At 42.8% G+C, this 18,604-nt stretch overlaps 1 protein-coding gene across 2 annotated transcripts in view; it reads right to left on the reverse strand.

The window, feature by feature from the left end:
* Positions 1–5,129: 5,129 nt before the first annotated feature.
* Positions 5,130–18,604, reverse strand: part of LOC135907723 (trans-Golgi network integral membrane protein 1-like) — a 49,648-nt gene continuing 36,173 nt past the window's right edge. Inside the window, exons 5-6 of one of the 2 annotated variants that reach the window (XM_065439451.1) lie at positions 16,750–17,042; positions 5,130–9,247 (exon numbers count right to left, since the gene is read on the reverse strand). In XM_065439451.1, coding sequence (XP_065295523.1) covers positions 9,128–9,247; positions 16,750–17,042 — 413 coding nt within the window. In that variant the 3' untranslated portion in view covers positions 5,130–9,127. Of the gene's footprint in view, positions 9,248–16,749; positions 17,043–18,604 lie in introns of those variants that run through there. The other variant, XM_065439452.1, reaches the window with a different exon arrangement.

Raw genomic sequence — 18,604 nt, forward strand, 5'->3', positions numbered from 1 at the left:
CTTGAGCAGTACAAAATTTTATGTATAAAAAAATTATTCAGCTACAATTCAGCAATAATGTTTTATAAATTGCTTGATTCCCAGCTGACCTTTCAATATAATCAAAGCAGCTCCCTTAGAAATACAAACCCTACTAGGTTCACTTCTAATTATAATTTTTTGTTACCATCAGTTCACACTAACTATGGTAAAAAAAATCTACATTCGCCCCCATTATACTTTGGAATCGTTTTCTTGCTTCGCTTAAAATACTACCTACATGACACGAACCCCACCTATATATACTGTGGCGAGGAAAGCATATGTCGCCTTGAAGAAGACAAGTCCACTTGTCGAAACGTTGGCTCCTGCATTCACCGTGTTCACGTTTTGCTTATCGAACCTCACCTATATATACTGTGGCGAGGAAAGCATATGTCGCCTTGAAGAAGACAAGTCCACTTGTCGAAACGTTGGCTCCTGCATTCACCTTGTTCACATTTGGCTCATTGTCTTGAATTTCCATCTCCCGCATTCCCCGTCTTTTCTCTGGATACCTACATTTCAGCGTTTCAAAGCTTCGCTAAACGATTTTCTGCTAACCTGTGATAATTTTTCCTAATAAATATTTGTATTTTTATAGTCACCTAACTAATAAGTATCACCCGTTCTTTTTCCTTTTTTTTTTACAGTGTTCACATTGCGCCACATTTTTTTTTCTCTGTTCATTTTTTTTTCCTTTTTGCCTTTAACCGTTGTATAATTTTTGTCACTCCTGTTGTTATTTCTGTTACATCGATTAGAGCATAGTTTGTTGGGTTTTTCTTCCTTTTTCTTTCGTTATCATTCGCTTTTCTTGCAACTAGTATATATTATTATGCTATCCACTTATATGCTGCCAACAATTTTACAATTCTGTTGCAGTTACTAACCGAGGGTCCCATTTTCAGTATCATTACTTTGGGACCCTCGTCTGTACATTACATGTATGTACCTATGTTTTACATATGAATAAACTTCAACTTCAACTACACGAACTCATTCTTCATCAAAACAGCACAGGATCGAAATGCATTGCCTGTGAACACTGTAGATTGCACCGCAACATCGGATTAAATGACATCGAATATCTCATCTGTGATTTTGCCCACACCTCATGTAATAGTCCTTACTGGAACATTTGAGGAAATAAATAAATAAATATACAGTCCCCCTAAAGTTCAAACATCAGCCACATTAATAGAAAGGCTGTGCAATCTACACAAACGATGCTTGTACGTGGTTTACACATACTGGTGCACACAATCTTCATGAATAATACATCGAAGCCAACAAACTGAATTAACATTTTCAATTTAGCTTGTCTTTTCTTGTTCCTTTTGCAATTATGGTAATGAAAACTTCAAAATATATTTGAAGCTCAAATTTATTTGATTCTTCTAAAGCACTTGCGTTCCGAGATATTTATGTTCCAAGTGGACACTTGTTGTGCAAACTTTGCATTCAAAAGTGGGAGACTCAACATGAGGACAAACCTCTCCTTATACGGAATCAGCTGCGTCTATAGGTCTGTCTGTGTGACGAGACTCTCACCTTTGAATGCGAAATTCCCGCACCGACTGAGAAATTTTATTACGAATACAAACAAAATGATGTCTTTGAATATGATTGTCTTCTTTCTAGTATAACTAATATCACAATTGTATAATTAGAAAAGACAATTAAAATTCAAGAAGCACTTCGTTATCCCTAAGTGGATGAAGTGGTGGAAGTGGTGGTCGCAATGCCTATGCTCTTTCAGTCTTAGTTTATTAACGAACACCAAAGATCCTGGGTTCGACTCCCACCAAAGGTTGTGGGTTCTAGTGCCTCATTTAACTCTACCTTAATTAACTGTGCCTAAACTATTGCAGAACAATAAAATTTTTGACGACATTAGGAGGCAACTAACAAAAATTGAACATGTTTCCTCCATAACTGCACTGAAGAGAGAAGTTGGTTGCATCAGGACAGTGGTTGATACAAATACAAAAGCCATTCCCGAAATATCATCACGACTAAACAATTCAGAAGATAGGGCTCTTCATTCCAACCTTGTGTTTTCGGGGGTAACTGATACTGAGCGTGAAACGTGGCAAGAATAGGAGAATAAGATCGTGGAACTTCGTACTTCTAAGCTTAACATAAAGTTAGACCCCTTAGATATCGAGTGCGCTCAGAATTGGAAAATACAGCTCCAACAGAAACAGACCTATAATTATCAAATTAGCACATTTCAAGTAAAACAACGCATTCTTTCAAATGCTAAACAACTAAGAAAGACCAACCACAGCATATCAGAAGACAACTCAGCTAACACTTGCCATGCATGTAAGCAACTAATCGAGTGCGGCAAGTCACAGCAGAAACCTTTTAAACTTGGTACGATGAACTAATCATGGAGAACAGAACTTATAAGTATGATACTACGAATAGAGTTATATCAACTTCATAGCTACCATCACGCACTACCGCAAAACCAGATAGCATCCCTGTATCATTCGTTTATACCAACATTAGAAGCTTGTTGCCCAAACGCGAAGCAATCTGTAGCCTCATCGATTTTCTGATTGCAAGCTTCTTGTACTAACAGAAACGTGGCTGAATTCCACTATCGATAACACAGAGCTTAATTCTTTCCTCCCTGGTTTTGACATTTTTAGGCAGGATCGTGAAAGCAAATGTGGAGGAAGTGTTCCGACAGCTGCCCATCGCAGCCTTTGTTGTTCCATTGTCAATATCACTTCACCTTTAGAAACTTTATTCGTATTGTGCAGTTCTTTATACCTACAAATTATCGGTGTATGCTATCGACCTACCGATGCAGATGCTTCCTTCACTATTCACTTCCACGAGACACTGCAAACTGTTATGTCATTTAGTCATGTGCAACTACTCCTCTTAAGTGACTAACTTTCCTAATATAACATGGTCCGAACCAGCCATAACACTCTCCAAGAAGAACCTCGAATGTAATTTTCTTAACACATGCCTCACCTTTGGTTTGACGCAGCTAGTATCTACCCCAACGCGAAAAAACAAACAGTGCTCTTACATACTCGACCTCATCTTAAAATCTCATCCTGACAGTTTCTTCTGTAACACATCTACCAGAACTAAGTGATCACTCAGTACTGCATGCAGAATTATCCTGGCAGCTACCTCAGTGCAAAAACCAAAAAAGAAAACACTTTACCATAAAGGTGATCACATCAGCATCAACAATGCACTAACCTAGTTTTACAGCTGGTATATTACCGATTTCACAAAGTGCACAGTAGACACCAACTGGACACTTTTTAAAAATAAAATGATCGAACTCACCGAGACTTACATACCAACTATCATCTTAACCGAGTGACCTTCGTCCCCATGCTTCAACAACACATTAAAATGACTAAACAATAAAAAGAAAAGATTGTTTCGCATAGCCAAGCATTCCAATACCGCTCCAGCCTGGGAAAAATATTACGTCAGTGAAAAGGCATTTGATTATTTGGCCGCAACAGCTAAATGAACCTTCTACTCAACAACACTCCCTAACATGCTGCAAAACAATCCCAAACAATTCTAGAAATACATTAGCCCAAATAACCGTAAACAATTATTATGCCATCTTTCCCCGTCATGACCACACTTTTAAAATCGAACGCTTCACGTGTTGCACACTAACTTATGCCAGATCGTTCAAACCGCGCACCATAACCGAGTGGAATAGCTTGCCATCACACATCGCAACCGTCACCGACATAAATGAATTCCAAAAACTTATAATCATTAATGAAAGTGCGTAAACCTTTCTTGTGTCATGTGTCACTTTCTTGTTTCTTGTGTCACTTCATCCCGTCATAGCCATTCAAAGGCTGTTTATCCCCCTCCAGCTTGCACCACTGCTCATCTTAACTCCTTCGTTCAAACAGCAAAAGACTGGAATCATCTATCTGCTGAAGCGGTGCACCACTCCAGCCATTCATTGTTCAAGGCATTAATTGAAAATATGATCTAAATATGCCTACCCCTCATGTAAAACCCCAAATAGGGTATTTGAGGTACAAATAAATAAATAAATAAATAAATAAATAAATAAATAAAATAAATAAAATAAACTTCACCTTAACACTGAAGATTGAGGGTTCAACTCCCATCAATGGTCATGCATTCGAGTGCTGTAATGAACTCTGCTGTTAAAGCAAAGTTAATGCACAGGTTTAACTAAGACAAAGGTTGTGGGTTTGAGTGCCTCAATTAACACCAAAGGTCGTGGGTTCGACTCTCACTAAAGGTTCCGGTTTCGCAACTTTTAGGACCATCATGTGGTCAAGCTAACGCCGACAACTACGCCAAATTTTCCACCTCATGAACCATATAATGCTTCAACTTGTTACCAATACTTGACTTATCAAAAGTTGCGTCCACCAAAGTGCATAAGCCACCTGTGAAAGCAGCTGTTGCGCAACTGGTGTAGTGTTTTTACAAAAGTATTGGTACATTAACTCTGAAGGCACTGTATGTGCTACAGCTGTAACATGCACAATATATGCAACATATGCTTTGTCAAGAGGCACATGAGAACTTTCAAGCCTACATATGGAATGTCGAAGTTGACTTTGTCAATGAGAAATGTGCCAGTACCAAGATAAACTTGGCACCAAAAGCACAAAACACTGTATGCACCTTGAAAGCAAATGTCTGAAAGCATATGTGTGAGCACGCATTTTGCCATGTTAAAAAGCAGCACAACAATGTATTCGGTAAGTCCTTACGTGGTTCATGAACTTTTACAGTGAAGGATTCAGTTCTTTTTAAAGCACTACAAATTATTAATTCCTGCTGAGCCATGTCATGGTGTTCCTGGTGCATTGTTAGTGCTAGAACTGTAGAGTTTGAAGGAGTTCTCACGCTCTACACTTTTGAATGCTGAAGATATGAACACCATTATGCAACCCTGTGTCACGTCTGATCACTCATACAACAGCCAAGGAATACTTGAAATGGGGCACCCTGTAGGACCTTACATCCCTAAGGAGAGAAGAATATTACTAGCTTCTCGCATACAACATATTGCCTGCAGTAACTGCTGTCAGCATCATTATAGTCAATAATCACACACATTTCAATAACAAGTTCTACCACTTTCTTTTATACTCGATGCAGAAATCGCTTTCAAATCAATGTACACAGGTGAACTCTATACTCCATCTCAGAATAGGGCAGTTTTGCCACATGGCAAACAAATGCTTGACACACGATGTTGTACAGTATTTACATAATCAGCACACCCTTTGCAGAAGGTTGAGTGATTGTTGCTTTTCAAGCACAGAGGGAAGAACACACTTTGACATGTTTCATTAAGAATACACAGTGATTGGCAAGCAACATGGGCATTTAGAAATTGTAGAAAAGTGACCCAGTGCTAGCAGACTAGTCTACTAAAGAGAAGATAAGACAGGTGCATGCATCATGCTCCAGAACATTGATTCACAAATAACTTTGAAGGCCAGTGTCCAGCAGATGACCTTCAGAAATACAGCTATAAAAATTAATGAGCCATATCTTATGTGCTTCATTATTCACATAACAAAGCAAATACATTACCAGTGTATGACAGAAATAAGTTTAGAGACCTGTGCAATGTATGGGCTAAGCTTGAGTGATGTTGACTCTGAAAGAAAATTGTCACCATTTCTCTTGCCCAGTGTACTAAAAACAATGCAAAAAACGCCCTGGAAAATAAAATAACGGGGGGGGGGGGGGGGGGGGGGGCAAGTAACATCTTGCAGTAACTTAGCGGACAATATGGTTGCGTTCACACCATTACCAGCGCTAATGTGCAAACTAAATTGAAAACTTCCATGCAGCTGAGCCATATAAACTGCTGCATCTAAATGTGCATGGGTTTTTACAGGCACAACATGGAATCACAACCAGTTAACAAAGTGAAACAGAAATACAAATAAAGGAACTAATGCAAGAAAAGCACAAGTGAAAGTGAGAAAAGTATCTATGCAGTACCATGCAAGTATTACGAGTCTTGACAACAAGGGGCACTACATCAAGATAACATGACACTATGCCAAAAAACCCATGATGTACGTAGTACAACTGTATGCAGACAATGTGTGCCAATGTTGCAACTTAAATTTAAATGACAATTGGAGATGAGATATTGATGTTTCCTAACCTAATACTTCAATTTAAACTGTCTCCAGTCAACAATGTCTAAAGAGAAACAAGGAAAGCATTCTACGTAGCAGTAACATTTCTTGTTAACTTTCCTTTGGTAACTTTACAAATAAACATACGAAAAGACAAAAAAAAAAAGATGTTTAATGAAAACAACAAGCAAAGCAGGACTCGGACACACGTAAACAATTGTGCAGGCTGACACTATAAATCATTCATTGCACCGAAGAACTCAATTTTTGAGTGTGCACCACACTTATTGTGAACAAAACACATTCCTGTGCTTTCAAAGTCCCACTGCTTCATCAGTGTCATGTCCACATGGATGTGATGAATTTTGGGCTTTTGCTAAACTGTTTCTGCTCAACAAACTAACAACACATTCCTTACTTTAGGTTTCACACAATGTGAGCAGTGAAAGATGCATCATGCACACACAGAGGTAAAACCAAGATAAGTAAAAAACTGTGGTCATTCCCCTTACATATCTTAGAATTTTTACTTCTCTTATAAGCAAGTACAGCAGGAGCCAAATTAATATAGCTTCATGCAAGAGACATGACAAAAAACTATATAAGCCACATAAACGAATTTACACATGTAAAAAAGGGTGTTTCTGATTCAAATTATTTAAACTGTTTCAAAGCAAGTGCACCATAATACTGCAGCTACAATACACATGGGCCAACATCACACAAACTACACCTGCTGTAAAATTTGAGTCAATGATTAAAATGCTACATTTAACCTTTCAGGCACAAACTACTTAAGGAGCACCTCCCCTCATCCCTTAAATTCTGTGCTACTGTGAACTGAAACATTGTGCTGAAAAAAAAAAAAGCAAGTTCTTTGCTCAAAAGTGTCCTAACTTGATTCTAAATAAGTGCACCACTGTCTTCAGGCATAATGATGTGTTTCAAGGAGCTAATCCACCAAACCAATGGTTTTTCATCACTGTTTTATAGTTTACGAATGAGTTGTGTTCGCACCATTTGTTCTGCTAAGAACATGCATACGTACTGTGCACATATACATATATAAAAACAGCAAGGACACAAATGGAATCTCAAACGGGTAAATATAAACAACCAACAGCTGCGATAGTTAATCGACAATCCAGATTAATCAGAATTCTTATTATTGCCATGCTACTGGGGTACACAATGTGTAACGCCAAAATGTAATGCCATCCAGTCGGAAAGCAAACCAGAAAGACATATGTCTTAGTCTATACAGCTGGACAATGAACGTTCAGTTTTTGAAATGCCAACAATAAGAAGCGCGTTTGTTCTATAGTTGCATTACTCTACAAAAAAAATTGTTCAAAGTCTTGATACAGCAAAAATTTGATCAACTGAGTATGACAGAATTTACACGATAGCGGAAGCAAAAAGAGCCCAACCTATTGCCTCTTGCTTTATACTTTGTTCTAGTCTCTGGGTAAAAAGTAGTTCAACCTTTATTATTACCTTGCCTTCTAAGCTCAGAGATACCAATATTTTTTTTTGGTGGCGGTGGCATTAACTTTTGGGAAGAAAAATATATGGTGGGCCCCAGTGCAGTGCTGGTAGTTCTTTGTACTACTGTACTGTACTACACTGCACTAACCAGTACTGCTGGTACAGTGTTGGTTCATCCAGTAGATACCAGCACACCAATCTCATTGCTGCATGCAGTACTCAAAGTCCACTGAGAAAGTATTCGTGACTCAGCAAACCCTAAAAACCCCCAACAGTCGAGCACAGCTTGCCACAGTGTCACAGCACAAAGCAAACACTGTTTAATACTTGTTGGGGGGCTAGTTGGTGCATGTTTCCAGAAGAGGGTTGTAGCGCCGAAAAAGACAACACACAGCAAGTGAGACGGGACAGGTGCAACTTCCAACTGCTTATTTACCGTGTATGCGAATGAATATAAGGACAAATCAATATGGGTAGCAAGAACCACACATGCGCACGAGGGTTTTTTACAGAAGAAGCGGATAAAAGATAGGTGAGGCACACACATATCTCACGCCCGTGTATCTAAAGAAGCAGTTTCATTCTTATAAATGGAGATAAATGGGTAGATAGATTGACAAGTGTGTGGCAAGGCTGAAAGAAGCAAAGGTTTTAAACAGAAGTAAGGACCAGAGAACCCGTGAACTGTTGGAGGCGTTTTATATTAAAAGAAACTATAGCGATTGTGTTAGCGCCCCATCTATCTCCATTTATAAGAATGAAACTACTTTTTTAGATACAAGGGCATGAGATACGTGTGTGCCTCACCTATATTTTATCCGCTTTTTTTGTAAAAAACCCTCGCGTGCATGTGTGGTTCTTGCTACCCATCTTGATTTGTCCTTACATTCATTCGCATACGCGGTGAATAAACAGTCGGAAGTTGCGCCTGTCCCGTCTCGCTTGCTATGTGTTGTCTTTTTTGGCGCTACAACCCTCTTCTGGAAGCAAACACTGTTGCTCTTACACACTTTGCAAGGACATACATACAAGACAGCAGAGTTGTGGGCACTAAATCTAAGTGTACTTCAACATAGAACTCAACGACAGAAACTAAAATTATTATTCAGCAGTATGCTTGACTAGAGTTTGTGACTAGACCTGTACACTAAGCCTGACATGTATGCTGTACAGACAGTCACAAGCTCTTGTCAAGCACAGATTCAGGAGTGGAATAACAGGAACACTGCCCGTGCCAGCCACACTCATTAGTTCACTACCTTAACACAGCTACACCATCATGCCACAAAAATTCTCTTCAGAAAGAACAAAATGAAAGCTTATGGCTAAGGCAGGGAAGTCAGTGAATGTTGTATCCTGAAGTTGCAGGTGGCCACGAGTTGTTGCACAATAGTTGGCATGCGCAGCTCCAGCTGCCAGTTCTTAAAGTAAGCCACAGTAATCTGACTAGAGCAAGGTCCTTGTTTCTAAAAACTTCCACGACTTTTGCGGCCAGATGGCACTTCATCAGCATTGTCCAGCCTTCTGTAGTGTCCGTTGTGCCTCCTCTGGCGCTCATGCCTGCCTTCCAGAATCAGAGCCAGAATCTGCAGTACATGGATGTCATGTAATGAAGACAAACTAGGAACAGGAGAAAGAACAAAATCTTCTAAAACAATCTTCCGAGATCATAAGAGACCAACAAACACTGACACCAAGGACAACATAGGGGAAATTACTTGTGCTTAATAAATGAAATAATGAAACGATAAATTAATGGAAATGAAAGTGGATGAAAAAACAACTTGCCGCAGGTGGGGAACGATCCCACAACCTTCGCATTTCGCGTGCAATGCTATACCAAATGAGCTACCGCAGCGCTGTTTCCCCATCCACTTTCTTGGGTATTTATGTTTCCTAGTAGCACCCTGGGAGTGTTAGCCAGCGCCACCATTCACAGACCTTGGTGGCGGATGTGGAACATCCATGCTTCGGCCTTAGTTGTGGCATGCTTCAGCCAGCGTGCTGCACTTTATGAGAGTTCTGCAACCAGGCTAACTGGCGGCATCAGTGTCCTAAAATTAGCAGGACAAACATCAGCGCACTTTTGTGTTACGGTGTAACTCTGGTTAAATCAACTGCAGTTTTATTTAAGTGATGGAGGTGAATGTAGTAGCAATTCAATGCAGTGAGTGTGTGCGTGGGTGCACACTGGCACCCACGCACAAAGCATTTAATATTTCTTTCGACTTTGCTTAGGTTATTGCTCGCAAGCACCATCAAAGCCAACATGCAGCTGCTGCTGCTGCTCCGTTCAAACAGCGCACTGCTATCGCTTTTATTGCTGCTACCAAAACTGCAATAGGTAACTTCAGCGACACATTTTCACTCATGATAATAATCTGAATTAATGTTTACTGGTTGTCGTAGCAATTGGAAAATGTGCTGATACTGCTTTAAGTGGCAGTAATGGCAAAAGCTCGCCATCTGGCCATTTAATATTTTGGTAACTGAAACGGTTCTCGACGTGTTCGTTTCTTGACTTGACCGCAGTGCAGCATGCACTTTTGGTGCCAACAGCTAGGGAAGGAAGAAATAGAGGAGAGTACCTCAGAAAGCCAAGAAGACAGGAAGAGAAGGAGAGAACAGTCACGATGCAATGCTGTGCACCTTTATTGCTGGGATATTAGATGGCCGAACCAAATGCATTGCAATATAGGAGAGCCAAGGAGATAGGAGATAGCCAAGGCAGGGTGGCTGTGACGAAAATTCGCCACCTGCCAATGTGTTGGGCAGCAAACTGTCGCAACAAGTTTTCCCCACATTGAGCGGCTCAACAGTGACAGGCTGAGATCACATGAACAGGTTAGCCTGATCAGTGTTCAGCTATTACGCAAGTGACCAGCGAACAACTACAGCGAGCGTGCCTAACAAGGTAGACCGTGCGCCTATTGGATGGAACAGGGTAAGTTTGTATGTAGGTGAAACCATCAAGCTGAATTTGCACAACACAGCTTCAGCTTCAACTGCCAGTGTTGTGCAGTCAAGGTCAAATGCGACACATCTGCACCTCATTGCAAGGCTCCAAATTTATTTTGACTACCTGGGCTTCTTTAATATGCACCAAAAGCATGATACATGAGCGTTCTTGCATTTTGCTTTCATTGGAATGTGGCTGCTGCAGCAAGGAATCGAATCAGTGACCTTTTGCTTAGCAGCACAACTCCAGTCACTGGGGCACTGCAGAGGATGGTTTTAGCATTTCCCATGTCACCACTTTTGATGACAACTTATAACAGTGGCAAAGAAGCAAAAATTGTGTCAAGCCGAGTGGAAAAGCCTAGAAAACAATGCTTATGCTGAATGCATGCTCTTCTCGAGAGCATATTAAACCAAAGCTTTCTTTGCCTTTTCCTTCGACTTCCCCACTGCTACTGCTACTACTGCTGCTGCTGCTGCTGCTGTCTGGCACACTGCATTGGGGGGTGGTTCAGAGCGTGTATATAGTACATGGAAGGAGTGTGGCAGAGAAGAAAACAGACGCTCATTTGCACTGCACCACATCGAATGTGCACAATGCCCTCTGGAGCTCCCGGGTAGTCGCTGCATTAGCCTCTTGACAGCTGTAATTATCTGTGACCCCACGCAAGCGCTTACCTTTCTACCAACATGCAAGTCCAGAGGGAAGCTAGATTGAATGGAAGAGAGGAGGGGGGAGAGGAGGCAGAGAATGTGTAGAACCAATGCATTCGTGAAATGAGTGAATAACAGTTCCCATACAGATACAAGAGAAGGGGGGGAGAGGGGAATAAGGAAAATGTGACGTGAGAAGGCAAGGAAACGCTGGATAAACTTAAGTATGGTGCGGTGCATTTCTGCTATTTCCAAAAAATAAAACTATGCAAATATGTCTAACGGACAACCTACGCAGGGCGTGCAGGAGCAGAGCCGCATTAATTAAAGCGCACCGCAGGCTCTAGACGACAACCGAAGCGGTCGCACATCAAATCAACACTGCCGTGCCCACCACAATAGCTTTGCAGCTATGGCATTGCTCGAGGTCGTGGATTTGACTGAGACAGTCGCATTTCGACGGGGGGGAACTAAAAAACACTTGCGCACATTGATTTAGGGACACATTAAAGAACACCACGGTGCCAAAATTAATCCAGAGTGCGCCACTACTGCCTGCCTCATAATTCGATTGTGCTTTCGGCACTTACAGCGCCACAATCCAATTCAAGTTCAATGCTTCAGCCATGATGTGATGTGCCCTGTGAAGCAATGACAATGCACCACCTTCTCAGAGGTTATGAAATATGGCGCACAACGCCTCAAGCAAACACCTCTCCCTTTGTGTTTTGTGTACTACGAAAACAGCAGTGGTGCATGCAAGGTAACATTTAACATTGACTCACCACTCTCATGTTGGAAAAACATTCGTTGTCAACATCACTGCTAATCATCGTCAATCAAAACAAACAGAACAGAAAGCTTCACTTACATCGATCCCCACAGTGCATGGGATCTGCATAATTTTTTCATCATCTGTTCTGACCTACCCGAACAGCCATAGGTGATTTTTTCCAGCAGGCCGGCTGAATTTGCCACCTCCTTACATACTTGGCCTAACGGGCCCTCCATTTCCTGTGCTTTTTCTGGCAGGCTGGCCGAACTTGCCACGCCCGCACACTTGGCCTAGCGGGCCCTCTGTTTCTTGTGCGGGAAAGCCACCACTCCCTACTGCCTTCCCCTCACTTTTGGCTACTAACACGTTTGGCTTGTCACTGCATGCAGCTGCCTCGGTAATCGTTCCATGGTCGTCTGACCGCTGCTCAATAGGCGACACGCCTATCAGTCTCTGAGTCTCCTCCCGTAGTTTTGCTCTGAAAGCTCCCACACTAGAGAAGAATTTTCGTTGCTCCGTCAGCGTTTGCTCTGACCCATTCGAAGAGCCATAGCTGACTTGCTCTTGCAGGCTGGCTGAAATTGCCGCCTCCATACACACCTAGCTGTTCATTGAAAGCTGTCCCATATACAGCTTCAACAGCTGCAGGTTGTTATTGGAGTCAATTGTGGCAAACACCACCCGCTTCTCACACCTCCTGGTCTTTCTCTCCGCAGCTGTAACAGAAAACTCTCTCCCGGGCCTCCAACGCACGTGCACTGTCACCGGGTGCCTTCGTTTCTTGCGCTACTTTAGGTGCATCACCCTCTTTCTCCTGAGGTGTGCCGGGGGAATTTGAAGTCTTGGGTTTAAAATCCCTATGGAAAGACTTGTTAAACTATGACTCTCTTGCGGTAGCCAAATGCCTTGTCATCTAATTAGTGACACGTATGAATGGATTAACGGGATTCCCACTGTCCCTATCTACTATCTAGTGAAACCACAGCCAAGGGAACAGGCTCGGCAAAATCAGCGGGGAATGAAGACCCTGTTGAGCTTGACTCTAGTCTGACTCTGTGAAGAGACATGAGAGGTGTAGCATAAGTGGGAGGTCACGGGGTACGGCCTCGCTTCGGTGAGGTCCTTGTGGCTGCCAGTGAAATACCACTGCTCTCATCGTTTTACTTACTCGGTGGAGTGGGAAGCGGACCATTGAGTTGGCCACACTTCTAGTGCCAACCGATGGGCCCCAGGTCTCCCTTCGGGGCGGTGCCAGTCGGGCCTGCGCGACCTATTCCGAGGTTGTTACCCTTCGACTTCTCGGCACCATATATCAATTTGTCGCTCCTCTCTGATCGTCAAGGCGTACTACAGAAACTTCATCACATGGAGCAATTCTCAGCAAGTTCTGCCGCTCTCTCTTTTTTCACTCATTCTGTCGGTGCACTTATGTGCGACTTGGATTCTCGGTTGCATTCACAAGTAGTCCTCACCAAGAATAGGCACTTTAGTCTGTTTCAGTACTTCCGTGCAGCAGAGCCAAGGCTACATGACCCGGGAGCGCAGATTCTTGCGCAGTGACATGTAGTGCCACAGTTCGGAAGCAGGTGGACGACTAAATGGCATTGACAAATGGTGTTGTCGACGGCTGTTCACTTTAAAGCTTCTCTGCATGTCACAGGGCGGTGTAATGCGCGATTTTGCCTTGCACTTTAATAAAATATTTATTCAGGCTCTACGTACTGAACACAAAGACTTCTTGTTCAAATGAAAACATGCAGAGAACAAGAAAATTAATGCAATGCTGCCACAAAGACATTAATTTGCATTTAAAAAGTACAAATAATTATTGATCTGACAGTGACTAAATTCATACATGTAGTCTGAACAGCCAAACCCCGCAATTGAATCCCTCTTGGGTAGTGCTTCGTCCTTCGCAAAAATGCGTCTGCAGACTTGCTTTTGTGGTATCATTCCTAGCTGCTCCGTTATGCGAAAAGATTGAATAAGTTGGTGTTGAACATGCCTGGAATGGCGAAGGGGGAGTGCGTTAAACGCGCATGAATTCTAATTAACAAATTGGCTGCACTTACGAGCGTCAGTGAGCACACTGTGTACAAGTGGATGTTACAAGAAGGATCAAGGGATGGCAGCACCATCCTTTGCAACATGCTGGCCGAGTGTTTCTTCTGAACCCTCCACTTCCGCCGTCTCTGCAACCCTCCTTCTCCTCTGCATCTTGAAATATCTTGAAACAAACACCTTATCGGTGTCAGAGCCAATACGGAACAACTTTTCCACCATTGCTATCATAACAACTGATCTCGCTGCGCAGTTGCAGTCGTTGTGGGTGATGCCGCCGCCTGCACTGCAGCACTCGCTGCTAGCAGACAACAGGGCGAGGAAGGGCACCTTTACGATGCATTCGCCCCCCTGATTGGTCGAAGAAGCCTGTAGCTTCCACAGTGCTGCACGGAAGTATTGAAAGAGAATATAGCAAGAGCCACTGGAGGAACAAAATGAATGTTACTTAACTATTCAAACTTAGGAAGAAGACGAACTGCATGGCATTAGAAATATGTTTACAAAAGTCTTTCAACAAACTTGGTGATAGCGGCAATCATCCTCGAGCACTGGACTGTTAATCCTGGGCCCGGCAGGACACGTGGCACACACGTTCCACGTATGCATGAAGCAGACTTCCTCATGATTCTAAGTTCCGTTGACTTACGAAGTCTTGCCGATATATGCACCAAGGTGGGCAGAGCGCCACGTGACCTGTTTGCCACCATCACAGCTGCAGTGTCATGTAGCTGTGGTTGCTTATCGATTGGTATGGCAAACAATCGACAGGATGTCGGCAATCCCCACAATCTCAAAACATGATACTGACCAACCAATCACTCAAAGTGCGCTCTATCATGATTCTTGACAGGTTGCATGCTGAAGCGAGTTGGCACTCAATGGTAGACAAAATCTGTGATATGTCAAGGTTTGCACTGCTTACTTGCTTGTACAGTCGAACTCGGCTATATCGAACTCGCAAAGAAACGCCTATCAGTTCGATATCGGGCATAATTCGATATAAGCCTGCTAAAGAATTGGACGTCATAAAAGCACATACCATTTATAAGATCACTTTATTGATAAAACTAGCTTAGTTTCGCATGAAATAGTCCTATATTTTCATCTGCTTGGGCAATTTCGCTGCCTGCAATGCACGCACTTCTCCACATTGTCTAAAGAGTCGGAGCAGCTGGGGCCACAACCTTCCTCATTCACCCAGAAGGAACAGACAAGTGCAAGTGCACAAACCGCCTCGAAGAATATGGGCAAAGGACTGTTGTCGCTTTCCTCATTGTGCCCACTTTCACTTGTGCTCAGTACGATGTCGGCGATGTAGTCTTTGTTTTTGGGCTCTTTCTTGGTTGCGACACCATCATCTGCACTCACAAACTCATCGACCATTATTTCGTAACGACTTCCGGAAATGATGACAGTTCGCTCCAAACTTCAGCAACACCGGCAATGGCTTCGTCGCACTCATCAGAATTTACAGTCACCACCGGGCACTTGGAAGCCGGCACGTTTGAAGCAATTTCGGATGAACCACTTGTACACCGCCATGTGTAGCTGTCGGGCGCCATGGGCACCGAGTTGCTAGTTTGTCCGCTTTAGCTCTAATCTCCCCATTATTCTTCAAGATCATGCCAAGAGTGCTTCTCGGAATCTTGCACGCTGCAGGAGCATCCGACTTATTACTGCGTTCCGATTCGATTTAGGATTTCGAGCTTCACGGCGAAAGGCAAATTCTGCCGCTTCATCAAGGCAACACTGTTATAGTATACTCTAGTACACTATAACACTGCGGGAGAAGGCCCACAAGGTGCAAATACAATGAACCAGAAAAGCAGCGAGACAACTCGCACTCGCGCCATCTTGCACGATAAAGACACAAGAGCTTCTGATTGGCTGTCTGAGCAAGTGCTGCGGGTGGGCCAGGATAATTTTTTGCAGGGGGGCTTGCCCGACACATTCCTTGCCGCATCGAGCAAGCCGTTGCCACGAGGGGAAACCCCCCGCCACAAGGGAAAGCCTTCTTCTGGGGGCACTTTAGCGCTGCTTGACGTTCGATATATCGGGAGTTGCTGCTATTTTTGTTCGATGTAAGCGTAATTATTGCTATATATACTCGTAACTATATAGTGTTCAGAAAATGTGCGATATCAGAATAACTCAATGTAAATGGGTTCAATACAGTCCGGTTCGACTGTACCCAACACTTGTGTTAAGAAATTGCTGTTTTGTATTAGCCAAACATAGGCATACATAAGGTTGTTTCAATATCTCTCCTTCTCAAATATTTGAAGTGTATACATAACGTCTAAAAAGGAGAGGAATTTCAACATACCAATTTGAGGTAACTGTCACAGATTAGTTGTTCCTTTCAGAATTTTATGTGAGGTCTGCTGTACTTCACATAGAACTGGATAACACTACTGATAACAATACACCATGATTCCTAGAGGCTATGTCATCTTGGTCAGGCATCACTGATTGGCCCAGATGTTAATGTATTTGCTTTTTCTGAGAAACATACAACCAATGTGGGCAAATCAATCAACACAAGAGGAAAACTCTAGCCCACATTGTCATATAAGGCACTACTTAGCACAACTTATCACGTAACATATTTCAGAGCTGTCTAAAACCAAAACAAACCTTGCGCTTGTTATGGAAGGCCAAGTACCCAACCACACAAAGCACCACTGCAGTCAAGAAGTAGGCAAAAAAATGGCTGTCATCCTGGGCTGGCAGGAAAAGCATGGCGCCTGCAGCTGCAGAGGCATCAAGAGGCTTTTCTGGACGACTACCTCCAACAGAACCCCCCATGGGCTGCACCCCTAAGGGTGCTGACCCACTGGCTGCAGAGGCAAGGCCTTTCTGTGTTGGCAGGGGTGGCTCAAGCTCCTCTTCTGAGTCAGGCTCCCTCACATGGCCATAGTCAAGGTTGCCTAGCCAATTAAAAAAAAAAAAACACACACACATACGATGTGAAAAGTGTTTCTCTTCTAAGCAGATTACACTCTTGAACATTGCAGTAAAATATGAGATCATGCATCACCTACCTGTCCACTGCAAGACTAAGGCCTCTCCCAGCAATCTCCAATTACCCTTGTTTTGTGGTAGCTGATTACAACTTGTGCCTGAAGATTTCCTAATTTCATTACACCACCTAATTTTCTGCCGTCCTTGACTGCACTTCCCTTCCCTTCGCACCCATTCTGTAACTCTAATGGTCAGCCAGTAATCTTCCTTACGCATTACATGGCCTACCCAGCTCCATTTTTTTCTCGCCCAGGGAGTGAATAAAAATATGGCTGCCATGTTCCAAACAGGAGATTAGGAATGCCTTCTTTTTTTTTCTCTAGCGTGGAACTTCACCTCTTCTTCTAGTATCCCCCGACAACAGTCACACTCGATGCGAGTGCATGCGGCAAATGCATGCGCCATTATGTCTTCATCTTTGCTTTCTCACCAATATGCCGCTGTCCTCTTAAGGGGAGGGGGGTGCAGCACAAACCTGTGCCCATTGTTTAAAGATGGTTTCTGCCTTGTGTTATTATCCCCTCTCCAAGAACGCATCATCCCGATGTGTAAAGCGACGAAATTGTTGACAAGCTGTTGTCCATACTAAAGTGGTATATGGTACCGAGTAGATGTGTTTGGTAGAATACTCACTGCCTGTCATAATATGGCTTCATTCTGACCACATGAACAGTTTCTGTTCAATGTCGCCATCGTGATGAGCTCACTTGTCCTTCCGGTGTAACTTGATAGTTTAAGGGACTGATACGGCGAAGTACTCGGTAAGGGCTGAAATAATGGCACAAAAGCTTTTCAGACAGGCCGCACGTCCGCATGGGTATCCACACCCATACTTTGTCATCCGGTGCATACTCGACTTCTCTTCGCCGCAAGTTGTATCAGTCCACATTGATGCAATGCCTTTTTGTTGAATGTGGTGTCGCGCCAGCTGACGTGCTTCTTCGCCCTTTGTGTAAAGTCGCTGATGTCAGGGTTCTGTTCTGCACTGTCGCTAACAGGCAGCATTGCATCTAAGGGTGTGCTTACTGTTCGGCCAAAAACAAGATGGAATGGCGTTACTTGAGTGGTCTCTTGCAAAGCGGTAGTGCAAGCGAATGTTACATAGGGTAGTATTTGACCCATGTACGGTTCTCTAAGTCTACATAAGTTGACAACATAATGGTCAGCATTTATTATGTTTTTCAAGCATAGGAGGTAGCCAATTAACAAGTATTTCTAAAGGTATGGAAAGGTATGGCTAGCTTATGCCTAGACAATCTATATGTTTACCTTGCTTCAAAATGCTTTGGATGCTTTTTTTGATCCTGAAAAAAAAAACCTGCAGACTTTAGTGACCCCTTCGGCAGAGTCTTTTATCAACGGCATGTGAAATGCATGTGAATGACATGCGTCTCAGTATTGCTTTTCTTTCCAGTAAAGAAAGCTAACAACTCAATAAAAAACACTTTTAATAATTTACAACATTTAA

Source organism: Dermacentor albipictus, chromosome 1, assembly GCF_038994185.2.
Source record: "Dermacentor albipictus isolate Rhodes 1998 colony chromosome 1, USDA_Dalb.pri_finalv2, whole genome shotgun sequence".
Lineage (NCBI taxonomy): Eukaryota > Metazoa > Arthropoda > Arachnida > Ixodida > Ixodidae > Dermacentor > Dermacentor albipictus.